Source organism: Diorhabda carinulata, chromosome X (assembly GCF_026250575.1).
Source record: "Diorhabda carinulata isolate Delta chromosome X, icDioCari1.1, whole genome shotgun sequence".
In the NCBI taxonomy this organism is placed as follows: domain Eukaryota; kingdom Metazoa; phylum Arthropoda; class Insecta; order Coleoptera; family Chrysomelidae; genus Diorhabda; species Diorhabda carinulata.
In genome coordinates this window covers 36,154,212-36,181,579 of record NC_079472.1, presented here as the reverse complement: position 1 = coordinate 36,181,579, position 27,368 = coordinate 36,154,212, and the positions used below count along the sequence as shown (strand labels likewise).

At 30.3% G+C, this 27,368-nt stretch overlaps 1 protein-coding gene across 3 annotated transcripts; it reads left to right on the top strand.

Moving 5' to 3' along the window:
* Nucleotides 1-1,390: 1,390 nt before the first annotated feature.
* LOC130901374 (ubiquitin carboxyl-terminal hydrolase 34) lies at nt 1,391-26,819 on the top strand. 3 transcript variants are annotated; one of them, XM_057812717.1, is made up of 41 exons: nt 1,391-1,591; nt 1,692-1,788; nt 2,072-2,568; nt 3,065-3,199; nt 3,269-3,540; nt 3,726-3,944; nt 5,129-5,302; nt 5,876-6,065; nt 6,607-6,840; nt 6,977-7,217; nt 10,119-10,532; nt 10,656-10,904; nt 11,854-12,173; nt 12,259-12,472; nt 12,545-12,752; nt 13,176-13,307; nt 13,399-13,587; nt 13,732-14,032; nt 14,191-14,573; nt 14,972-15,166; nt 15,422-15,742; nt 15,876-16,113; nt 16,174-16,445; nt 16,506-17,019; nt 17,517-17,778; nt 18,074-18,330; nt 18,387-18,711; nt 18,784-18,986; nt 19,236-19,546; nt 20,194-20,449; nt 21,013-21,269; nt 21,436-21,626; nt 21,827-22,004; nt 22,062-22,181; nt 22,506-22,622; nt 22,911-23,145; nt 23,703-23,935; nt 24,023-24,226; nt 25,052-25,189; nt 25,465-25,705; nt 26,081-26,819. In XM_057812717.1, exons 1-41 carry the CDS (start codon nt 1,549-1,551, stop codon nt 26,338-26,340), a joined length of 9,840 nt encoding a protein of 3,279 aa, XP_057668700.1. In that variant the 5' UTR covers nt 1,391-1,548; the 3' UTR covers nt 26,341-26,819. The 3 variants fall into 3 exon arrangements, with proteins under 3 accessions (XP_057668700.1, XP_057668699.1, XP_057668698.1); XM_057812716.1 differs by having other exon boundaries at nt 10,098-10,532; nt 14,972-15,148; XM_057812715.1 differs by having other exon boundaries at nt 10,098-10,532.
* Nucleotides 26,820-27,368: the final 549 nt, after the last annotated feature.

The following is a 27,368-nucleotide window of genomic DNA, read 5'->3' as shown; positions in this document are numbered from 1 at the left end:
TTACTGGTACACCAATATGGAAAAACTGCTTTTTACAAATACTATCCCACATATATTTAAATTGTAAGTACTTAAAATTGATATTAAGGCACATACAAAATTTAGTACACTAATAGTACCTGGCAAACTTTGTAACACTGAACTCAAACCAATATAAGATTTATTAAAACAATTACCTGCTTGTACAACAGAAACAGATTTCAAGGGGTGACTAATTTTGTTGATTTTTTTTTTCATTTCAATTTACACAATTAAGAAAAAAATATTGGTCAGGAGACGAGTTTTCAAATTCAATAAAAATTGAATAATTTCTCAACACTTTAGCTCTTTTATACATAGGGCGGGACCTAATGAACTAGATTGCATATGACAATATAATTATTGACTTTGCAAATTCAAATGCATGAAAAAAATTATTGCAATGTTTCTATAATAAACTTGAACTGTGATACCAACATATAATTAACAAAAATATTTATTTTAATCTTATTAAACTGTGAGATTAGAAAAAAATGTATCAATGTTATTTTGTAAAAACATAATTCATATAATTGTTGGATATTTTTACAACACATCATACCTTACTTAAACAATAGTACATGATCGAATTTTCTTTGCTTCAAATAATGTCCTTTAACACCTATTTGGTTTTTAAATTATAAAGTTGAAATTTTATTGATAACAAATATAATTCAAATAATTGAGAACTGAGGTATCGAATTTCAGAGGTCTATACTATACAACATGCCTCTTATAAAAACCTCTACTTACCATATTAATTTTATTTCTATCCCCAAAGACAATAAATAAACCAAATATTAGTTGATATATCAAAATATGGATATTTTTTTGGAAAATAATGGATAAATATGGGAAATATTTCTAATTTCGAATATTCTATATTTACTTTTGAATATCCAAATCGATATTTTCCAAATCAATTTTATTTTTATTATACTAATAATACTTAAATGTGTATTTCTAATAAATAAGAAAACTAATAAAATAACAAACTATTCGTTATGTTTCTTCATATTCGAATATTTTGACAATTTTTTAGCAATGGTGTACCGTATAATAAAAATATTTTATACTGGCTTCCGGTAATGAAGTCATGAATCGACGCCGTACTGTTCATTTTTTCGAATTATACTGTCCGGCATGTTGAATTGACTAGCTATTTCTTTTATTGATGAGATGCATTGTTTAGTTTCTTAAAATGCTTTTTTATAATTAATACTACTAAAAAAATTACCACTAATAGGTACACATTCGACGATATGGTCACTACTTAATTTTTTAACTATTACAATTTGGCATCAGTCAGTATATTATGGAATTCAGGTAAAAATGCCTAGTTGATTATGTCATTTGTCAGTAATTAATTTGACATTTCTATTATGTACGTTTTTAATATGGTGGACGTTTGGTATTAAAATATTTTGATGATATAGAATGCAACAAAATAGTGGATATATGTATGAAGCAACTTCAAAATAAATTATTTTTAGGCTAAAAGTCGACAGAAATTCATATACAACATTCAAAATGTGTGATGCATGCTCCGATTTTCTACAATTGCTAGTTTCATGTAAGCAGAAATTACCTTTTTACAATATTCGGGATTTTTTTAGTACAAAATAAAATGTTATGATATTAAATTCATATAAATTTCACGATATACGTTTTAGATGAAGCTCAATTTTGTGCGGAAAGCAGTGAACAACCTATTTTAACAGGCAGAGATGTGGATACTGTTTATGTTTATGCTCAGACTTGGCCAGCGAGGTAATAATAACTTAGAAGAAATTTATTTGAAATCACTTTATATTTTGATATGACCAAATTTTTCAATTTTGAAAATAGTTTTTTAAAACCTGCCTTTACTTATAAATATTCTGTGACAGTAATGACTTCAAATTGCATTATTACTAAAATATTGAAAATGAAAGAATGTCTATTTTGTAATTGTTATATATTGATTTTTTCACATATACTTTTTTTAATTTAAACCTTGTAGTACATGAAATAACAATATATCAATACTTTCACACTATGACATATGTTTCAGACAATGTATGTGCTGCTACAGAGATCCAAAAAATCTTGAACGCTTCAGTTATATTACACAAGGGCTAATATATATGGCAGCTAGTCAATTGAAAACATTGGCAGAAAAATCCACAGAAGGCAATAAACAATCTGAAAATAATCAGAAAAATAAAGATGCTAAAACAGTTAAAAATCCTGAGGATGAAAAAGAAAATCCGGAGGTTTTAGAACGTGATAAATTATTATTACTGGTTGCAAAAATATTTTTATTAAATTTTCCTTTATATGTAGCTTATAAGCATACAATTCAAGCAAAGTTGGATGAATTAACCCAACAAGAAATACAAAATTTAAATTTATTTTGTGATTTACATGATTCTGAAATTCCTATTTATTTATTGAAAAATGTTAGTTGGTTTTGCAAGTTGGGAGGATTGTTGGCAATGACTACCTGCTTCACTCAATTATCTCCTGAATTATTACCAATATCTACTGCACATGCTATGATATCAATAGGTGAGTTAATTTTTTATTATATTATTTATAGGAGATCATCACTTTTTTATCAATACCCACACAATCAATTTTCAGTTTGAAATGGCACTGTTTTTATCAGCTTCTACAAAACATGTTGCTATCTCCTTCACAATTTAAGACTCAAATATTTTGCTTTTTAAAGACTACTTGGTGCAACATGTAATTTCATGCAAAGTCAAAATATTGCTTGTTTTCAATTGCATCTAATCAAACCTTTTCGGGCTGCTTGTCACAATTTTAAAAGTGAAATAAATAAATTCTAATAACTAAATCATGAATAACGAGACAGTAAGTTTTTCCCCAGAAAAATGAGAAAGTTTATTCTGACTGAAATTTGGTTGCTTGTAAATTGCATGGCAACTAGAGCAAAAGTTGAAAGCTTTTTTAAATGAAATAAATTGTTAGTTTATATATAATTTAAAATTTTTGCATATTATTCATAATTAAATGAATTTTAAACCACATTTCTTTTTAGTTTGCAATTTAAAACTTTGGATGAATTACAAAAGTATGGTGTCAATGTTAGTGCCATTAAGATCATGTGTTCTAAGGTACATGTGCAAGCTTTCAGATCAAGATCTTCGCACAACAACAATAAAAAGTATGGCAGGTAAAATCAATTTCTTTCCCAAATACATGACTCCAGTCTAATCATGGATGTTTTATTGTTTTTATGTAGATTTCATGTGGAATGCTATCAAAGATCCTCTAGACTCACATGTAGCATTTGACATAGATGGTCTAGATCTGGCTTTTAAATACTTCATCTCAAGTACACTAACGATGAGACTAGCAGGAATAACGCAGATAAATAACCAAATTGGTTTATTGGCAGAAATATGTGTTGGAGAATCTTTGCCTGAAGCTGAAGCAGCTCCAAGACAAATGGCAGATTGGTTAATAAATAATAGTATAATTTCTCATATATTTGGACCGAATCTTCATGTAGAGGTTTGTTCATGTTTTATGTAAAAAAAGAGAAATATTAGATTAAAAAATGCCCAAGATAACATATGCAGGTTTATATCTGGAAAACAGATTTCTTAATCTAAAATGTATTACATCATCCAAATAGCACAATCATCACAATTTCTTGTTAATACTAATGTGTATGTGTATATTTAAATTATTCTTAGGTAATTAAACAAAGTCATATAATCCTAAATTTCCTTGCGATGGAAGGAAGGATAACTTGTGAACATATGGATGTAATTTGGGCAGCAGCACAATTAAAACATTGCTCAAAACCTGTCCACGACTTGTTGCCAGGACTTGTGAAACATTTAGCAGCTGCACCTACTCTACATCTATACAGCCTCTTAACTAAACTTGAACCTAAAGATCACACTGAACAAGTAAGTTTTATTCTTCAAAATGTATAATAATATAAATATTTTCTAATTCTCTCGATTTAAAATATATTCAATAGTCAGCAATGTGTCAATAAAATAAAGTTGAAAGATTGGAGATATACTACGTACTTCCAAAAAATCCATTGTATCGAAATCAAATTGAATGAAACCAGACAGATTCACTCATAGTTCAAGTGTTTGAACCTCGACATGGAATGCTGGGCATTTACTGATGATGTGGTGTGCAGTTTATTCCTCCTCCATGCATCAGCGGCACTCCGGATCGATCCTGATAGTATGAAGGAAGAGTCTTAGATGACCATGTCTGGTCTAATGTAGCGGGACAAGTGGAGCAGTTGATTGGTCAGAGATGCAGTGCCAAGTGCCTTAGTTTGTGATATGCCAAATGTTTGCATCTATTTTCATGTTTTTCTTGCTAGTAGACTACATATGTGTTAACTACACATTTGGCTACACCACGAATGGGTTCTGGGTCTATTTGTTGTTTTGCTGATCCTTGTCTGGCGAGTAAATCGTTAATCAGCCTAATTGTTGCTCTTGCTCAAATTATTATGTTTTATTGTGCCGATTGAGTATCTCCCGCCGGCATGTAACTAAATTTTATGTTTCTTCAACATTTTCTTCATAAGAGTTATGTCCAGTAAAATTTTTAAATATTCTTTCCAACTTTGTATTACTTTACTATCATCTGCTAGCATTTCTACTTTTTTTTTCTGCTCTATTATCTTTCATTTTTTATGGTTTTATGAAAAACTTTTTAATGTCCTTGCTGTTTTCTTCCAATGTTCCCAGCTTGTCTGTACTCCTTTTACTCTATATTTTATTATAAGTGGTTGACTATTATATAATAATGTATTCCATTTGACTCTTATAAGTTGGATTTTTATCCTATCAAGATGGTGATTGTATGATTTTTAAAATCACTTCTCTTATTTAATATCATGTACATAGTAATGGTTTAGAAGAATCCTGAAAATTTATTTAAGTCTGTTTTCTTTTAACTATGCTCATCTGTTGGACACTAAAACTTGTTACATTTCCAGCTTTTATGTGCTTCTAACTTTCATAACTGTTTCTTATTATTAATTAACAGATTCAAGTTTTAATTGAGATTATTAAAAACATTTAGATTTTAAATATGCTTATTTGCATTTCAATTTTTTTAGACATTGTATCTTGCATCAGCTTTGATAAAAGCTCTTTGGTCTAGAGGAGGTGGTGCCCCAGAAATAGGTCTTATCAATGTGGCTGCTTCAAATGCAGGTATACCCTTACATAAATGTACCACATCTTCTGAAAACAGTGTTAGTCTCGATCCCAGTAACTCTGAAGAAGAACATGTAAGTATAATTATATTATAAGTTTTCTTTACTACAAATCTGGTATAAAAATGATCTTACCAAATCAGATGTAGTCTTTTTACAACTGCATCTTCCTTATTTCAAAAAGTTTTTGGTTTCATACTTCATAGTTAATTGTGGGCGACCAAGGGGCCGTTGAGCACATAGGCCTTCTAATAGGCCCGTCCTGCCCCACTTGACGTTACCAAATGCTTTGGAGAAGCTGATTAGATGCTTTGGCTTGAACCTTTTGATGTCATTAGGCAAGTTGTGAGGCTTGCCCAAGTGATTAAACCGCACTTGAATGAGTGCAGGAAGTTTTTGGGTATAAAATGAGGAACTTACAAAGTGTCAAACTTTATCTGATATATATATATATAATCCATACTGTGATTTTATTACTTCCTGATAATTTACAAATATAAAAATTTTTACATATTATAAATATTTCAATGGTTCTTGTCTTTTAAATTGTTTAGTGTAAATTTAAAAAGAATCTCAGAAGAATAAGAATACCAGATTTATAAACATGTCTTTCTTACATCATCTAAGTGAATCACATATTTTTTTTAGGGGGAAAGTTCAGCGCAATCCGAGAGCCGGAAAAGTGAAAGTGAAGATATAGATGGAGTAGAAATTGATGAAGATGAAAATGGCCAAATCGTAGTTGATAATAGCGGTCCTCCACCTTGCAAATTAGCTCGTAAACAGGTTATAGAAAGAGTGCACTGTAATGGAAGTAGTACAGATTCAGAACTAGATGGTAATATACTCATAATAGATCTACAACAATTATATATTGTTTAGAATTTCTGTAAATTTTAGTTAACAAATGCTCACTATTGAATACAATATGCAAAATACTTTCACAATTCAAAGCAACCAGAAATTTTTGTATGGAACAATAAAACTAATAACAAAAATACCATTTATAAACTATTAGTCAGAAATATATTTTTCTGTTCCATTACTTATTGCACATAACATATTCAAGACAATAAATTAACTTAGCAATAAATATATATGGTATTTTATTGTTGCAAATATATACTTTATATCAAAGACCTATTACTCTGAAAGATTAAGCTGAAATCTCTGGAACTATTGGTGATATTCATGCTAAAAACCCTTTTTACTACCACTGTTTTAACACTGTATGGTCCTTCGAACCTTCCATTCATATCCGACAAAGAACAGATAGTATAATTGTGTTTGGAACATTATTAGTTGAGAATTTGAAAGTTTCGAAAAAAAAAATGTTTGTATTTATGACATTGTAACAGATATTTTTAATAAATTCTTAGGAATAAGTATAAAATCATCACCTGATGCAAAATGGTCTGGACAAGGTAAAAATAAAACTGAAAAAAGAACACTTCCGAGGAAAAAAAATCAGTCAAATATTAACATATTACCGGAAGTTGACGAAAATATGCCATCTAGTAGTTCTCAGGATGAAGCTGATACTGAGGATTCTCCTTCAAAGTTGAGAAAAAGAAGAAAACTGCTGAGAAAAAGTAGAGCCAAAAGGCAAAAAGGCGAGTCTATATGTTCATTAGCAAATGTATAATATTCATGTTTAATTAGATTATGAAACACAAAATTTCCAGAACCATAGAATAGTGATATTAAAGAGTGTACTTTTATATGTAATGATAATTTTTTTTCAAACAGGGAATCACAAACGAATCCATAGGATATCGGCCATAGACGCTCTAAACGACGTGGAGGTTGATAGTGACCATGAAATAAAAGATCGTTTGAAGATTATTAGTCACAATGTTCACGTATCTCAAATTAATAACCTTGATGTAAATGTGAAGCAAGCTGTATATTTAGAAGAAAGTTCTTCTTGTAGTGAATTAGGAAAAGAGGGAGCTTGTCCAAATTTTTTAGCAATACATTCAACATCAGGGTATGTACAAATTGAAAAGTCTAAGTAAGTAGAAGGAATTTGACAAAATAATTATATGGGCATATTCTAGTAGTCAAACAAGCATAAAAATTTTATTCTGTATTGATTTACATGAATAGTTTGAGTGAGTATCACTTTTCTGATTCAAGTTATGAGCTGATTTGGTCAGCAAATTATTAATTCTATATATGTAATGTTGAATATTGCTGATTGCCTGGCTAAGATCCAAAAAACATGTAAAGAAAAATTTTCTCCTATACTTCTGCATGTATTTAATGGCATTGAAAGGAGAAACTGGTGTTCTGGAATTACATTTAGGATGATGCCAATTATTTACAGTTGTTTGCCAGGTTTCATTATTAATATTTGATACTTCTGATTTTGTAAACACTTGAAGAAATGGGCTTGTAGTTTTTTCATTATGAAAGATAAAACTGCTAGAATATGAAGAAAAAGTGAAATTATTTTCCATTTTTATATATGAGAGTGTTAAAAAATAACATATTCATGTCATCGAGGTTATAAGGATTCAAATTTTGATTACTCAGCTCATCAGGAGCACAATTGAAGAGGACCAAAGAGGAAGATAATAATTGGGAAAAGACACATTTTAGTATTCAACTTCAACTGTAGCTGATAATGTTCAAAAATTTATATTTTAATTTGTATTGTGTCTAATAATTTATTTTTACTTTCATATGAATACTTCAACATTTTTTTTATATATATGCTGTATTTCGTTCAATATTTTTAATAAGTTTTGCCACTCTCCTACATAGAAATAAAATATTTTTAATATATTTCCTTTGGTGAATGAGTTTATTTTTATTATTGATGGAAAAGTAACTTTTAAGGAGAGTATTAACCTGTGCCCAAAAGAGGTTTCAACTTAAAGAAAGCTCCAATTGTAAATTTAATCTAATCCTAAGAACTGTCTATTTAAATTCTTATTGTTGCTCTACGAATAATTTTCTTACAACATGAAACTTCGATAACCCTTCAGAGACTGAAGGTAGAAGTTTACCTTCAGTCTCTGAAAACGATAACTTGGTTATCGAAGTTTTATGGAAAAAAGGGACAAATTAAGGTTATTTTAAGGTCATATTCCACTAATATATAGGTGTTCATTATTATTTCATTGTAACTTAGTTTTATTTTGTGTTTATCTGTCAGAAAAATACAAAATTCTCTGACTGAAAATAGGTACTTTGAGAGGGTTGAGTTTTAGGAAAAGTTTTCGATAAGAAATTGATTGTGAGATAAATAATGCACGATCACTTGAAATTTTATGGGAATGTTGTTGTCTGATACCTCAGATGTTCTATTCTACCATATCTCAACAGACTTTTACTTTTTTTAACTACAGTAAAAGCTTTATATTCGCGGGGTATATGTTCCAAAAATATGCCGCGAACACAGAAACCGTGAATACGGAATGGTAATTTGTATAGGATTATGGGGGATACATTCCTAGCTGACAAAATAAATATATAAAAAAATCAATTTTATTTAAGTTTTTGAACATTTTGATTAATTATCTTTAGGCTTAGGCAATGGTTTGAAGAATTTTGTAATTTTCTCTTGCTTGGCAGTTTTTAAAAGCTCCTTCAATTCAGACTGATACGGAGCAGTCGCATTAGCAATTTGCCTCTTAAAAATAAGACTTTGTTCCATAGATGGATCAATGTTCATAAAGAAATCGCAAAGCTCATTTGCCATTCTTAAACCTTCACTAAGATTTTTAAAATTAAATGTCACGTTTCCAGTGCTTGTTGAAGCCTCTTCTTCAATAGGCTGTGAATTTAACATTTCCTCCAAGTCGGTTTCAGTCAAATCTTCATCTTGCGATTCAAGCAATTCCTGAATGTCACTTGATTCTATCTGCTCGAATCCATCTCGTCCTCGATCACAATTTTTATAACGAATGTGAAAGACGAAAAGCATGCAAAGCGACTTTTACAACGGAACAGCAACATTTAAAATATGTATATGTACTTCATAATCTGTTTATTTACATTCTAAAAAACACAGATTGCGGCGATATATTTTACTTTTTTATTAGTCCATTTGACAGCATTTACAAAGGAAATTGGGTTGGATACCTATTGGAATCCTTTTATTATTATATATGTACTTATTAGATCCGCGAATAAAGACATTTTCAGCCGCGAATATAGGAATTGGGTTACATTTTTTTACTCCGCGAATAGTGAAAACGCGATTGAAGGAAGCACGAATAAGGAACTTTTACTGTATTCACAAGCACTTGTCTTTGATAAGGAATTATAATGAGATCACACTAAGAAGTCAAATTATTTAATAAAATTGTAAGAATAGATTCTCAAAATTAACAGAGAATCAGAATATTTTTTCTCTTCAAAATTTTTTTTCTGATAACTTACATTGCTAAAAACCAGTAATGAATAATTGGAAATATTGATATTATCTTATTCTTATGAATGATAATTCACTTATAAACTGCCACATCTAGCTAACTATATTTTTAAATCTAGTGCGTACAACATCGAGGTACCCAGAACCTAAACACACATGAATAGGCACTCAAGGTAGAAGACATAACATTTTGTTTAGACTCTAATATTTATTTTCCATTTTAAGACTTGTTATCTCTTTTGAATGATTACTTTTGATAAAACGTTTGAGGCATTTAATTAAAATTGTTAATGCTATTTATTGATATACAGCCTTAGAATTTGTTTTTTTACATTATAGGAACCTCCTATTTAGTTACTTTTTATATGTATAATTTATACATGATAAATCAAATGAAATATATTTCTCGAAATTCCTCCGTATTTCATTTCATTTATCAGGACAGATTCCCCAAGATAAGGGGTTGAAATAGTCACTATAATTTAGACATGTTTTGGAAATGTTAAGTGGAGAAGAAGCAGAAGTAGAAGGTGACGGTGAAGGCAGCTATTCTTCACGCATGAGCAATAAATCCGAGAAGAACATGGCAGATTTTGATGGAGAAGATTCCGTTTGTGAAGATGAACTTGCCAGATTAACAGAACATGCAGGTATGAATTTGCATGTGTTCAATCATCCTCCAGAAAAAACTCCGGTTCGTGCAGATTTAAGATTATCGGCTTGTTTTAAAGTTGATAATGTTTGTCAGCCTGGAAATACGTTGCTTTGGGATTTACTACAGGACGACAAGATATGTCAATTAGGAGAAGGATTAGCCTTAGAAGCAGAAAAGACATTGTGTAATTTAATTTGTTATACTCCTGATAAAGAAATAAGAATGAAGTTTATTGAAGGTTGCTTGAATAATCTTGCCAATAACATGTAAGTGTAACAAATTTATTAACATCTATAAATCTTTATACAATTTATGTTATTAATATTTATAATTTCAATATAGTTTATTTTTGAAATATTGAGTTGCTTATGAGTCTATTCTCATTTCAGGTCTGTAGTTGTATCATTACGGATGTTGCCAAAACTACTAACATCGTTTCGAGGTCTTGATATGCATCATGTAACACATTGGGCAGACAGGCAACATCACATGATGACGCACTTTTTTAATAATTTGAAAGTGTATACTCTCAATCCCAGTAAATCGCTGCCAATGTACACTCATCAAATGCAAGTTCAAGTTAGACTGCACTTTCTATCTGCAGTTTTCTCACCGGTTGTGTCTCCCAATAATTTCAAGTAAGTGAAATTTTCAAATATATTAGTGATCGAATTTTGACTCAAAATCTAAGTTATTGATAAAATATTTCTTTGAAATGTTATGCAATAAAAATACATTGCATTGTGCTTCACAATTAATGCAAAGTTTTTTGAAAGGAAAAAATAAGTATCTCAAATTTTTAAGTTGATGCCAGTGATGTAAACGTATATTTGTGTTTGATATCTCTTCAAAGTTTTGTTACACTGATGCTGTACTTTGATAGAGGGTACACTTTAGTTTTATAAGTTAAGATGGCCCATAATAGCAAAAATAATTGTACTGTAGCAAGAATTTTCCCGTAGTTGTAATTACAGCATTAGTCAAGATATGCAAAAAAATTTACTTCCCAGCTTAGCTTAGCGTACCATCTCTGTTTTACCCAAAAGTGGAAAAGAACGTCAACTGGACAATATTTTATTTAATGATGCGTCATAATCTTGTCCAATAAATAATAATTATTGTAAGAGAGTGTATCAATATCCTGGCGTTCTGTTGATACAGGTGGCAATATTTGGTTACACATATGGTACTATATGCCTCCTCTACATTAGAGGAATTTTGTTCAAGTGGCTAGTAGTACAAAACTACTATCAGAAAATGAAAATTGCAACTCTAGCTTAGCCCACAAAAACTACTGACATTAACCCATTGAATACAGGTGTGACAATTTGAGCCTTACTTCCTCCATGGTGTCAGATGGATCAAGATAAATAATAAACCTGATTTTAAGTATACTTTTAAGCAGCAGTAATTAGAAACATGGATGACTCACTGTACTAAATAGTGTAACATTAATTGTTCATTTTTTCATAAATAAAAGTATTGTTTGATTTTTAATAAACCCTGTATTTTTAAAAATATGGTTCAGTTATTAGTATGTAATGTTTTCAATTTATAGATTTTAGTGTTAATTTGAATAATATTTAGGTTAACTATTGATCAAGTTGATACCTTATGGGAATGTCTAGCCCGCGATCCTGAATGTTCAGATGAATTGTTTAGTTGGCTTTTATCCCAAACCAAAACTACAGAATTGCACGCTCTTAAAATCGAAGCTCTACGAAGGCTGTACATCCACCACTTACCAAGTCTACCGCCGGAAAAATTTAGTATGATTTGCCTTAGTTTATTTCAACAATTATGTAGTTTGAATAATTTACTAACTAATGATAACGATAACAAGAAGGAAAATCAAAATGTCGGAATGGATCACATGTGGAAAATAGCTTTGAAGGCTTCTAATACAGGTAAATTTTGAATTATGTGGCAATAATGATCAATATTATTAATTAGAGAAGTATTAATTTTGAACGTCGACAATATAAATTTTAGAAGTAAGCATGGCGGCAATACAGTACATAAATAGTTACTACATGGGGTATAATTTACAACATGAAGGTCAATTTGTCTGGCAGTGTATGACACATCTAAAGGCAGCTTCTGAAGATGTGATAGCTAGCAGTACTGGTGCAGAAGAAGCTTCTTTACTCTGTATTCAACGAGCATTGCTATTAATGAAAACGCACATTGAAACTTTTCGAAGAAGGTAATCAAACACTATTTGAAGTTATAAATGTTTTTTTATTTATTCATTTAATAATTAGTTGTTTTTTCCTAGGTATGCTTTTCATTTAAGAAAATGGGCACTTGAGGGTAAGGGTATAGGTAGTCATTCAGCTTCATTAGGAGATCGTCCCAGCACTCCTATCAGGTTAGTTGTACAATCAGGGAGCTCTTCCGAAAGATGTTTGTTGGATTTATTTAATAGCGACTATATAGCCGAACTCAGAGCGGAAGTTGTCAAATGGTGTGAGGGAATTCAACAAGTAAGTTAATAAAATAAGTATTAATTCTACACATTATGTAGTCGGATCTAAATGTTATATTTTTAATTTGTTTTTATGTTAACTAGTTGGTGCCATCAGCGAGTGAGGTATTTGAGTATGAATTTCAAAAGTAATTAATACGTGCTTAACAACATTTAAATATTTTCTAAAAACTTAATGGTGCAATTGAAAAAAATACCAAATGTGCCTCAGTGTTATGCAGTTCAGTTTATTCCAAAAAAAGTAGTTTCTGAAGGAAAGAGTTTCTTCCCTCTGCATGACATTTCAGAGACCTCACTCCACCAGTACCTCTAGGCGATAAGCCTCATTGGCACACAAATTTTTATTATACATTAATAAATTTGTATTCTCTCAGGACTAACATCTATAGGTATTAATATTAATTGTTAGTTGTTCTTCCAGATGAAAGGAGATTCTGCTGAAAGTAAAACTAAACCCGGGGAAACATGGATAAGAATAATAACACAAGGCCAAGAAGTGACGATAGACTGTGATGAAAAAACCTTAGCTGAAATGGGCTTTAAAGATAATCAGGTAATATTATCTATCAAAATTAAAACTGAACATATTATATTTGAAATATAGGAATTTTATTATCAATAGTCAATCTTTATTTGGTTATTAGATTGTCTACATTTCGGTGGGTATGTCGAGAAATATGAAAAAACGAGAATTTATGGATGCTCCTTCTTTACATCCACCTCCTCCTAGAGAATGTTTGCCTACACTACTATTATTGCAGCCAAATTACTTTGAACAACTATTTTCTTTAATGCACACATTAAGTTCAATGAAAATTCAAATTAAAGGAGGGGTAAGTTGTTATAATTATATATAATGAAATATTACCTTTTGACATTAAAATTATTGTGTGAAATCTTTGAAGACACTTTATAGAAAGAAAAACCAACCAAAATCTCAATAGCTCTTATCATTTATCCAAAAACTTGTGTTTTAGCGTCATCTACCGCATACAAAGGCACAAGTTCTTAGTAGAAGAGTATGGGACATCCTAAGTTTACTTCCAACTAGTCCTAAACTATTACGTGGTTTTAAGTATTTGGACATACCCTTGTCTGAATTATTAGACCCGTCTAGTGCACAAAAACTTATGTATTCTTTATATATTGTTGAATCATTAAGTGCAAAAATGTATCAAGGAAAATATACGGATGAAGGTGATGGAGATGAGGAATCGTGGACCAGAAAGTTTGTCAAACATGGTGGCTTAAGCCATTTGTTTGATATTTTCATGTCTGGTAATTATCTATGATTTAGTTACGAATAATATATAAAAATCCACTCGTATTAATCATATTGTATACTAAAACAAATTCCACATATCAACCTTAAGTTCTAACTTTTCTTTATCTTAGTGTATCTCTGAATATTGCTACAATCAACTGTTTTCTTTTAGGTATTCTTCAAAGGGACGGATCTGATTGTTCAGACTGGCAACAAGATTGTCTCGCCTCACTACTTAAAATTCTTTGCCATTTGGGAGTTGAATCTACATCTCAAGATACAGTAAAATCTCGCAATGAAAAAATAATAATCCCCAACTTAAACGATTGTTTTTTGGCGTTAATAGACACTAAATCTATGCTGGCACAAATAACGAGTATTTTAGAAGAAGCGTCAAGACCTAAAGACGTTAATCACTATAAAACAGGATTTTGGGGAAGAGCTCAAGTGGTTCACTATGCGATGGTTTTGTTAGTATCTTGGTTACATTGCTGCGAAGAGGCTCGGGTGGAGTTGTTTCAATCTAGTAATTTTTCAGATTGGTTGCAAAGACTGGTATGCTTCATTATCATTTTTATGCAAAATATTATTTACTAGTATTGTAAATATCACACACACATTGTTTCTTATCTGTTTTTCATTAATAAAACCAATGATCAGTTGAAATATTTAAATTTGCAAAGTAACTGCCGTAAATAGATTAAAGTATTGCATTCAAATGACCAAGAGGCTTTTGTAACTCCGGTTAATCTTTAAAATTACATCTAAAACATATATTGGCAATGTAGAGTGAAAAGCTGTTGTGTCAATTTTGACAATCATTGTACAGGTGTGATTTCTTCAGTTATTTTATCTATTTATGTGTTACAAATAAAAATGTTCTTGAAGAAAGCGGATTTAATACATACTTTTAGACAAATTAAACATTTTTGTAATTGATAAAATTTTTTTAGGTATTGGAAGATCCAGAACCAGCTGTAAGACGAGAAGTTTGCTCAGCAATTTATAGATTGTGTCTAGGAGTTTCTTCTAGTCGTGAACCTATTGAAAATAGTCTTATAGCTCCAATGTTATCACAATTATTACTATATTTGGAGACTGCCGAAAGTATGAGACCTCAAAAGATGGAGGTAACATATTATGCTCAAGTATGTGTAGAGTATGGTTTGATGTATGCATTTGTTATGGTTCTGAGAGCTTTTGATGAAACTCAGCTATTTATCATTAACATGTGTTGGCCAAATAGTTGTAATGACTTTCGTAATCTCTGGTAGCTCATTTTTGTACAACATTAAAATTGTTATTTTTATTTTATTCAAGATAAAAAAATCCTAAGTTTGGAAATCAATGACTAACAAATAGTACTCCTAATCTGTATCTCAATTAATAACGCATATTTTTAGGCTCTACAAGCTCCTGAAGAAGGAAAAGAACCATACGGACCCGCTTGTCGTGATTATTTCTGGCTAGTATCTCGTCTAGTTGATAGTTTACCAGATGAATTGGTGAAAGAAAGTCTTGATGATCCTCAAAATTGTGTAATAGACATAAACGAATTAACACAAAAGATCGCAAGGTCAATTTTATCTAGAGATTATCTCGAAACACGACACCAAACTGTGGATGATGATGGCCTGATTGGTTTATTAAATTTAATGACAAATCTACTTAAACACAAACCGGCTTTTCAATCGAGCAAATTGGGTCAAGAATTGTTATGTGAGGTAAATAAGTAACACATTTTTAAAATTTATTATTATAATTCTAACATCAAACATATAGAAATTTGTGTACATAGATTATAAGGGATTGTGCATGCCTTGTGGTAAATTTATGGAATGAAAAAAATGTTTTTAGGTGTTTGATTTTCTTTTTGCCTTACCGAACCCAAAACTACGACATGTTCCTAAATGCAAATCTCCCAGGTCCAGAACATCTGCCTTCGATTTATTGGTAGAATTAGTAAAAGGCTCTCCAGAAACATTCGCGATACTACATGAAAAATTGTTGAAACAGCACCAACCAGGACCGAATTCACCTTATCCTTGGGATTATTGGCCTCACGAAGACGGTAGATCAGAGTGTGGCTATGTCGGTAAATACTGAATACTTCTTTCTGGCTATATTTATGTTGTAATTGCAATACTTATTGTAGGTTTAACAAATTTGGGAGCAACATGTTATATGGCTTCTTGTATGCAACATCTCTATATGATGCCTCAAACCAGAGCTTCCATCTTAGCTGCCAATACTGAACAAGCAAAACACGAACCTACTCTTAAGGAACTTCAAAGAATGTTTGCTTATTTACTAGAGAGTGAAAGGAAAGCTTATAATCCGAGAAGTTTCTGCAAAGTGTATTCGATGGATCACCAACCACTGAATACGGCTGAACAAAAAGATATGGCTGAATTTTTCATAGATTTGGTTAGTTAATTTTGTATAAGACAAGAAAACTACTATTACTATTATTACTATTATTTACAGGTTAGTAAACTAGAAGAGATGACTCCTGCCTTAAAAGAAGTAATTAAAAATTTATTTTGCGGTACTCTAAGCAATAATGTAGTTTCTTTAGACTGTGATCACGTGAGTAGGACATTAGAAGAATTTTACACTGTTAGATGTCAAGTAGCCGACATGCGAAATCTCTACGAATCTTTAGACGAAGTAACCGTGAAAGATACACTCGAAGGTGATAACATGTATACTTGTTCTCAATGTGGAAAGAAAGTGAGAGCGGAAAAACGAGCATGTTTTAAAAAGTTACCACACATTTTATGTTTCAATACAATGCGATACACTTTTAATATGTTGACGATGCTCAAAGAAAAGGTCAATACACACTTTTCCTTCCCATTGAGACTGAACATGGCGGGGTATGTAGAAAAACAGTTAATGACTCAACATTACCAAGAGGATAAACAGAAAAATAATGATAATGAAAACACCGAAAATGAACAGTATGAATATGATCTTATAGGGGTAACAGTTCATACAGGTAAGATATATATATATATATATATATATATATATATATATATATATATATATATATATATATATATATATATATATATATATATATATTATTCTATTCTATTGTATGAGGTCACAATATGTTTATTATTCATCTAGTTTTAATTGCTGTTATTCGCAGTATTGGAAAACATTATACAAAATATATGAGAGTGGAGTGGAAATTTGTGAGAAAGTCTTAGAACTCCGTTTGCTTTTGTTAATTAAATTTTAATTTGTTTGTTTATGACAATTCACGATTTCAACAAGATCTGTATTTTGCTCACAATAAACCTCAAAGCTATTGGATTTGACATACAACTTTTTGCTCTTTTTTTGAAACCTACATAAATTTGCACTGGTAAATTGAACCAGAGCTGGTTATGAATCTTATATGTATAATCATAAGCTTAGTATATTTTCCAATACTGTAAAAGTTACAATTCTCCAGTAGGTATATTATTATAATATATTTCATAGGTACAGCCGATGGTGGTCATTACTATAGTTTTATTAAAGATCGTACTGCCGGTTCAAGAGACAAATGGTTTCTTTTCAATGATGCTGAAGTTAAACCATTTGATCCTAATCAAATAGCAGCTGAATGTTTCGGAGGAGAAATGACTAGTAAGACATACGATAGTGTCACAGATAAATTTATGGATTTTAGTTTTGAAAAGACTAATAGTGCTTACATGTTATTTTATGAAAGGTGTCCTATTGCTGAACCTAATAATCAAAGGTAAGGATATAATTAATTTAAAAAATGTTTTCCAATTTGTGGTATGTTCCATAAAAATTCTGGTGGAAAATCGTATTATCACTAGTTTCTGTAGAATCACTAGATTCAAAATATATTTGGGTCAAATTAAAAACAGGCTACACCTTCCACTACTTTGTTTGTGATGGGAAACCCAATGTACCTTGAGTGCTTTTCTTTTTCATTATAGATGTGAAGGATATAGTATTTTTGAGAACTAAAATTTTGTTATGATTTGCTTAGCTTTTTTTTAAATAATGGAAATATTATCTTTTAGGAGTCCTTCAACGACAGGTGATAGCTGCGAAAACATTGCAAGTTCCCCCACTCCGACCATGACCATTGAACTCAGTAAAGAATTAGAAGATTGGATCTGGCAGGATAATATGCATTTTATTCAAGATAAAAATATTTTCGAACATACGTACTTTAATTTCATGTGGCAAATATGCGGTTATATTCCTCAAACTATTTTACCAATAGAACCGAATATCACTCAAAAAGCTGCTCAGCTCTCTACAACATTTTTCATAGGTAAAACAGTTGTTGCATATTTTTTGTTTTTTTGTTTTGATTATATTTTTGCTTAGAAACATTTATTCATGCCAAGGAAAAACCGACGATGGTACAATGGGTAGAACTAGTCACAAAACAATTTAACGCTTGTCAAGAAGCGTGCATATGGTTCCTAGATCATATGGCACAGGATACTTGGTGGCCCATACAGGTATTGCTAAAATGTCCAAATCAGATGGTGAGGCAGATGTTCCAACGGCTTTGCATTCATGTAATACAACGACTAAAACAATCACATTCGAAATTGTACCTTCAATTGGAAGATGGAAAAGAGTGGACTAAAGAGGAGAATGGAAATGTAGATCCTGCCAAAATTGGAAACGCTTCATGTGTTACTAGGTAAAATTTTCTCCATTAGTTCTTAATCCCAAATTTAAGACTGATTATGTTTATTTTATTTTTTGTTATTAGGTTTATCAAAACGTTATTATCCTTAATGGAACATGGCGCCAAAGCTCATTTGAAACATCTCACTGAATATTTTGGATTCCTTTATGAGTTTAGTAAAATGGGAGAGGAAGAATCAAAATTTTTGTTAGCAGTAGGTGCTATCCATTCCATGATACATTTTTATTTGGGTCAAAAATCAAACGATTTTGTAGATGTTAGTGAAGGTGGGTACATATGTTAAAGTTCGCCTCACAAATTGTGGTGTACAGTAAAAGTTTTTTCACTAATGTTTCCCTTCTTAAAGTGAAAAAAGGCGAATATTTGTCAATTCTAAAGTGAAAATTATAAATCAAAATTAAAAATGGGTTTTTCATATTTGTTACTTTGCATTTGTAATAATGATATGATTAGAGAGAAAAATAAATAATTAAATTCAAGTGTCAATTTTATTTGAAACTTCATTTATTTCAAAGGTGAAGAAGAAGAAGAAGTAGTTTCTATGCCAACGGACAAATATAAACCTGCCTCTCTAGATAAAATGATTACGTTAATAGCGTCACTGGTTGAAAAAAGTCGAGATTCCAGCGGAAAACTTCAACTTAGCGAAAAAGACTATGCAGCTATAGCTGGTGGCAAAGGTTTTACATTTTTTTATCAACAGATTAAGGACAACATCAATTTACAACAGACTAGAAACTTAATTCATTCAATTTGTAGAGGGAATAATCAATTGGCGCAGTTAATCATCTGTATGATATCACAGGCTATATCGAGAAACTCTGAGGTAAGAATGTTTGTATTCTTCTTCTCTTTTTCTTTTACATGAAGATTGTCCCCACTTCTTCCTTTATCTTCTCTAATCATCCTAAAATTGTTCCTTTTTTATTCCATCCTTTATATGATCTATCCATTAAAATCCATTACTTTCTTCGTTTTTAATAGTGTCTCTATTATTTTAATTGTTCATCTATCTGTCTTCGTTTTTATTACATGCCTATACCAATTCAGCTGATTCTTATTCACTTCTTCTATTATTGATGTTTGTTTTATTTTGCTAAGATCTCCATTATTTATTTCAATCCACACTTCTCAGATATTGTTTTATTTCCATAGTATTTATTTTGACTCATCTTTCCTCTTAAATAGGAAACTTTTATTATAGTTGGTACTAATAAGGTATTATATATTTTCATTCACATTCATCTTTGTAATTATTCCTAGATTCGTAAATATTTAAAGTAGTTATGTAAGTTAATTTATCACTGGTCATTATTTTACATACCGATACCAATACTCAAAATATCCAGTGTGTTTTTTTGTTTTCTAAATTTCAATAGTAGATATATATATATATATATATATATATATATATATATATATATATATATATATATATATATATATATATATATATGGTTTTTGTGTTATTAGGGATGTCAACCATTTTTCAAAATTCTCACACTTCTCACCGAAACAAGTGCTCAGAATTCATCCCAACAACCATGTTTTACACAATTAGTTCTTCAGAAAGTTTGGGATGCCGCTGAATGCTGTCCATATTTAGCACTAGATTGGCTTGCTCTACAAGTTACAAGGAATCGTTTAGTCCACTCTTGGGTACTTGGCTCAATGGATTCTTGGCTAGAACATTTTTTAATTGCTCATAATAATCAGAGAGTGCGGAACAGTAAGTTATCTTATTTTTATTCTTAGAGTACATGTATATTATAAATATGTGAGTATTGTAAGAAATTTTCTCGAAATTCCATGAAATGTTTAACTATTTGCTTTGATTTTTATCTAATTTAATAGAATTACAAATTAAAAAAACTCATGCAACTGATGATATCTGAAAAACATTTCTTAGATAGCTTGTAGTTTGAAGAGACAAAATTTTATATACATTTCTTAGGATTACAATCTCAGCTCATGACGCTTTAACTTAGAGAAAGTAAACGTGAAAAAAAGACATTCTCTTTTACACGTTCCCACTATACTCTGATAAGAAGTGGGAATCCAATGGAACATTTAAGATTATTATAAATTATCGTGACGTTCTAGTGTAACTTACACAATTATGTTAAAGATTTCACTCTGATATTTCTGTTTCTTAAATTTTCTTACAATATTGTGTAATTTTGATAAACAAATAATACTTTGCTTTTAATATTTTGTTTAGTAATATCTAAATTATAAAACTAAAAAGTATAGCAAAGGATCTATAATTTTTTAAGTTATCACTGTTTCTAGCTGCAGGCTACCTATTGGTATCATTGGTTCCGAGTACCCCTTTTAGACAAGGATTTAGAGCTACCCATAGATCAAATAGAGAGCCACAATTATCTCCTGAGGCCACAACAGTGTTGCATCAAATTTATATCGCTCTCTTAAGACTGTTACAAACTGCCAAACATTATACCGATATGCAGCAACATGGGACTATGAAATTGACTACTTACTTTGCTTTAATGATGTATTGCTGCATTTCAAGGACTGAGAAATTAATGGTGAGTCATTTGAATCTACTGCAAACTAGTAAAAGTAATTTTATGAATTTACTCTCAATAATATCCGTAACAAAGTTTTAGATATAAATTATTTGGAATACTTTTTTTGCAAAATGAAATTGTTGAATGCTTGTATATATTTTATAGGATTGAACTTATTTTTCAGTTTGGACAGTATTTCATGCAGCTGTGGCATTTATTTCACCCAAAGTTATCAGAACCGTCCATACCAGCTTACCATAATAAACAGACTTTACTAGCATTTTGGAATCACGTTTGTACAGACTGTCCGGAAAATGTTCAATTGATGCTCCAAAACGCGCATGTGACTAAAAATATTGCATTTAATTACATCTTGTAAGTAAAACCTATAATCAGGGAAAATATATGAAATAAAAAAAGGTCAGAAAAAACAAATCAGACAGCCAAACTAAAAAGATAATAACTTAACATTTTTTTCTTGTAAAATTCATTTGTGTCTAAAATATAACAAAAGAAAATGTCGAAATTACATCATAATCTACTTTAGAACCATCTCTTTATAATCATATTTTTAGAGCGGATCACGATGATCAAGAAATAGTGATGTATAATAGAGCCATGTTACCAGCATACTATGGTTTACTTAGAATGATGTGCCAACAATCCAGAGCTTTTACTAGAAGTTTGGCCCAACATCAAAATTTACAATGGGCGTTTAAAAACATCACTCCTCACCCAACTCAATATCCACAGGTACATATAAATATTAATTCAAATAACAAAATTGGATGTAAATTGATTCTCTTCTAGGCTGTAGAGGAATTATTTAAATTAATGCAACTAATGGTAATAAAACATCCTGACGCTTCAGAAGCAGAACAGAGAGAAATTTATAGTTTTAGAAAGAATACATTGATGACTTACCTACAGGTAAAGTATTTTTTAGTGTTTGGATTTTACTGGCGTTACAATTTTTAAACTCAAGCTTATTGTGACGGTCTTTCTGAATCCATAGTTTCAACCCTAAACAATAGGTTTAAGAAAAATTGGCTTTTATTCATAATCGTAATTTAAAATTAATTAATGAAAGCCATTGTAGTCACAAGACAAATCCTCGCAAACATACACTAAAGTGAAAGTGTAAGTGGGAACTTCACTGGACATTACATTGATATTCCCATGTCCATGAAAAATTTTTTAATACTGTATATGTTTACTTCCATTATATATTAATTATGTATACAAATTTTTCAGTGTCTTGATGGAAGAACAAGTTGGGGTACATTAATTTCAGCATTTAGGATATTATTAGAAACGAATGATGACAAACTTTATGTCGTTTATAATGGTGGTTTACAAATTGTGTTTGAAGTAAGTTTTTCTTTCATGAATATAATATGCAGTGAATGGAGTCATTGAAGCACAGTATTGTATAACTTTAATGAGAAAAGATGGCAGTTATAGTAAATTATTGGAATTTGTTAAAATATTAACAATACTAATAATTACGCAAAAATTATAGCTTTGAAACTTATCTCTTGTTCTACTTAATATTTACCATTTAGTTGAACTGCAGTCTTGAAATACTTCAGTATTATTTCACGAATTTCTCTTCTGAAAATTGTTATAAATGAAAAAATTGAATAAATATTTTTTTAGTGTTTTCAAAATTTGCATTTGATGCTACACGAAGCTACTGCATGTCATGTGGTAGGTGATATGTTGGACATTCTTAACATAATGCAAGATCTCATGCAATGTATAAGATTGTATAGAGACAGTAAAGATGCTCGGGGTATTTTACTGGCTACAAAAGACTGGTTGGAAGTTCTAAGGAAACTGGCTACATTATTGAATACCTATAATCCTCCAGAAATGAGAACTTTGTGTATAGGTAAGAAAAAATTGTCATTGAATTATGTAAAATGCAATATCTTTTCTTATCCGTATTTTTTAATTTAAAAAGGGTTTGTTTCCATTTTTAATGGTTTAGTTTGCTGTTGCGTGGGTTTTCCTATTAGACTAATTTTTTTTCCAATTATATTTTTTAATTGGCCATTTTTGTATCCCAATCCAATACACCCCTTTTATTTTAATTAAAATTTCACATTCTTTGAAAATACATTCAACCTTGAATTAGGTTTTTATTTACAACACTGTTCACACAAATTGACAATAAATGGTATGGTTGATAGTTAGATTAATTTGTGGTGCTCAGGGTGACGGCGGCCAAACCTCAACTGAGCCTAGGGGATGAAAACTCCTGATATCTTCTATTTAAATTTAACGCATTTATATGTCGCTAGTGCTTAAACATTTAATTATTTACATTTCATATTTATTATTTTGAAAAGTGCATTTACGTGATGCAACTTTCAAATTTTTTTACATACGTGGTATTTGTAATATTAATTTATATTATATAATAATCTCATGTAACTTATATTTTAGACGTACTTAAAGAATTTGTTGTGATAATGACGGCAGAAACTATGCAAGTACTGGTACCATTGTTGTCCCATTGTCATTCGGCTTTTCAAGACAGTCAGGATGCAGTTCCATTAGGACCGTATTTTCCAAGAAAAGGACACTCGCTACCATTATTGACGGGAAAAGGAGGGGCCAGACCTTTAAGGCCTATGGTACAAATGACAGTACCGCATAATCAACTAGAATGTAGCAGGGTAAGAATGTACAAAATTTAATGTACTGTTTTGTTTATTACACTTATTTAGTAAAATTTTTGTATATTCACTCTATTTTTTTTTCAGGGCGTTGATCCGGATTATGATTTAGCATTGGATAAATTCTATAACCCTTATCATGATTTCATAGATATGATATTTAGATTAGCTGTAAATAATGATTCTGTTCCTGAAGTACTGATTAATTTAAGCGCTATTGTTGGTTTTGAAGCTGTACCATTACATTCCACATATTTTCCAAAATTGTGGTTGGATATTTATAAAGCTCAGGTAGGTGCTTTATGTTCTTAATTATAATTGTATTATATTCGATTTAATTTAGTCATATCCTTAAGTGTTTCTGTCTCTCCTTTTAAAGAGTGATAACTTCCAATACTTTATTTGTGAATCATTTTATCTAAATATGCCATTTTAATTAAAACCAATCTGCATAAAAATCATAATTTTGCCCTATAAGATTGTGCTGCAGATATTACGTTAGTTGGAGAAGACTTTTCACTATTAAAAATTCCACTATTGTTGATTTAGAGAATTAAAAATGTTTCAAGAGACAGAAAGAAATCAAAGAAGACTAGGTCACTGATGCAAATAAAGACCAATTTAGCGACATCCAGTTCAAAATCAAACATTTGTTACATAAAAATCTAAGTGCAGATTTACAGATTTATAGCAGAAAATGTTTTCTTCATTCATAACAATACTCGACTCCAATCGTCTAAAATAGCTTTGAGGAAATTGTTATCTGAGCAATGGTATGACCATTATATAGCCCAGATTGTAAGTAATCTTCATCAAATCCATTTCACAATTTATATGAGATACCCCTTAGATTCCTGGAAATATGAAATGCTTTCAATCAAAAGGAAATAAAGATTCAAAGCACATCAATCAAGCAGAATTTGACACTCGGAGGAGGAAAATACGCCCTATAATTATTTTTTGGATTATTTTTCAAACTTCTCTTGTACATATTTTGTTGAATATCTGCATTTTCTATAATAGTGGTTAAAATTACAAAAAAAGTTATTAAAAAATATTAAAACAGAACATATTCACCCTACTATAAATAAAATAAGCTAATTTATATTTTTTCAGAATATTGATCGAAAGTATATAAACATGTTAACAACATGTAACTATTTTGTGGACTACGTGGATGCAGTACTGTTAGATGAAAGACCCGCCTTGAATGTAGATATTATTTATGAGTTTTTGACTGTATTTTTTCCCAAAGTAAGTTCAAACAAAATACCTAATCGAAATGCAAATGTTTGAAGATTTTTCTAAACAATATCCATAACAACATGATTGAGTAATGTATGGAATTATGTATGACTTAGACTTAATTTTCTTTGTAAAAAATGGAATCAAGAAATACTTCAAAAGTGGATTCTCCACTCCATACTACACTGTTGGAGTACAAAAACTAGATATTGATTAGATGACAATTACTAGTTTAAAAATGACTTCATTTATAAGAATATATTTGAAAAATGGATCTTTTCTAGGTATCTGCCCACGTCCTTACCGAACAAACACTAACTATGATAGACAACACTGTTGTATCGCTAAGCGAGCAAGTTGGTTCTTTAAATGTTTTAAAAATGGCCAAACGACTTACAGGTGATATTAGGGCTTTAATATTGGTATATAATAGTCCAGAAGCAGTCCCTCCACCCTTATTACTTGCTACTCTCAAACAAGTACAGAGTAGCATTAAATTGGAGATACTCAAATTTGAATTAGATGGTAAATATTGACATTTTATATTATTTCAATAAATATTATATATATATTAAATATATATATTATTTCAATAAATTCATTGATGAATTACATTAAAGATATACATAATATATCTCACATTTACAGCCAAAAATATTAATAGCTACTGGTATGGAACCATTACACCCCAGACACAATTTCAGTGTGTCTGGTCCTTCGAGCCTTCATTACATTGCTGGTTCATATCAAAAGACCAGACAATGTAATTGTGCTGTTGGTGCAGTAATGGTTTGTTAGGAAATTAAACCAACAAACGAATTGTATTTCTTATTTTACGAGAAATATTTAAGAGTAATTTTAAATTGTCCTATTTTGATGCTGGTATTTTTTTATTTCTAGATAAATGCGATGAAGCGCCCAATAAAAATAATTCAAAAGAAGAAGCCGATTCGAGTTCTTCGACAAAAGAAAGCGCTTCTGGCGAATCTACTGTTAGTAAAACTAAAAGTGATAGTGATACAGAAACTCAAAGTACTTCTTGTGATAATACTAGTTCAGAAGAAACTAAAAAGGAAATGTCTTTCGGACCCATAGACGACTTACGATTATTGAGTAAATCGGTAAACGAACTTATCGAAATTGTTAAGAAGGATGCTTAGTTCTTTTAAAAATTTCCATATTACATCGAAATTATTTTATTAAATTAAGGATATATATATATATAGTTTGTTTTTTTTTAAATTACATATTTATATATTGCTTTATTTTTCTTTATTTTTAATTTCAAGACATTGACTGTGATGTTTCAGTTTGTAAAAAGTAGGGAAATGAAAATATTCAACTCGAGCGCCTATTAAAAAAATTTCGATGTACTATAAGACCAAAGTGTGTTGTAAATGTAATTTTTTTGTTTGTTTCGGAGTTTATAAAATATTAGTCTAAGAATAAATATGTTTCATTGTAAATTAAAGAGCTTTAATTTTAGTTGCATTGCGGTAGAATTTGGGTTTGCATAATTTAGGTTAATTTGTAAATTATTTTTTATCCCAAAAATGATGAAATTGTAAACTTTGTTTATTGCTTTAAAATTATTTTCTCGAAAATGTATATGAATAAAAAAATATTCTTTTTATATGTTTCACTGTTCATCATTTTCCTTTATAACCGTCATCAACTACCCTATTCCAACCAGTTTTATGTTTTGGTTTATTACATGAATTTCACCAAAGAAACTTCTTCATAATACTTATTTATTTGTAAAGCGAGCGTATGAAAGGTACTGTTTTCGAATAAGTAGAAAATCAATCAAACCATTCAATGATACATCCAGAAAATGCTAATAATGTTATGTCATACGTTGGTTTTATAGTGCATTAATTTTCCAATACCTGAATGGGGAAGAATTTACTGTTATGAAGTGACCAGCAGAGTCCTGACCTTTATATCCTATAAAATAATCTATAGAATGAGTTTAAAAGAGAGCAGGACCAGAAGTCAATCAACAAATTTATTATACGTACTGTATCTACCTAAGAATTTCTTTGAAATAAGATTCCTTTTTAATCCATAATTGCGAAAAAAGACTGGTACTGAAGTAATTGCAAATAAATTAATGTGATGGTGGAAATATTTGTCCCTCAATTTAGTATCTCCTCACGATTAACAATTTAAATCAGCCTGTTAATTC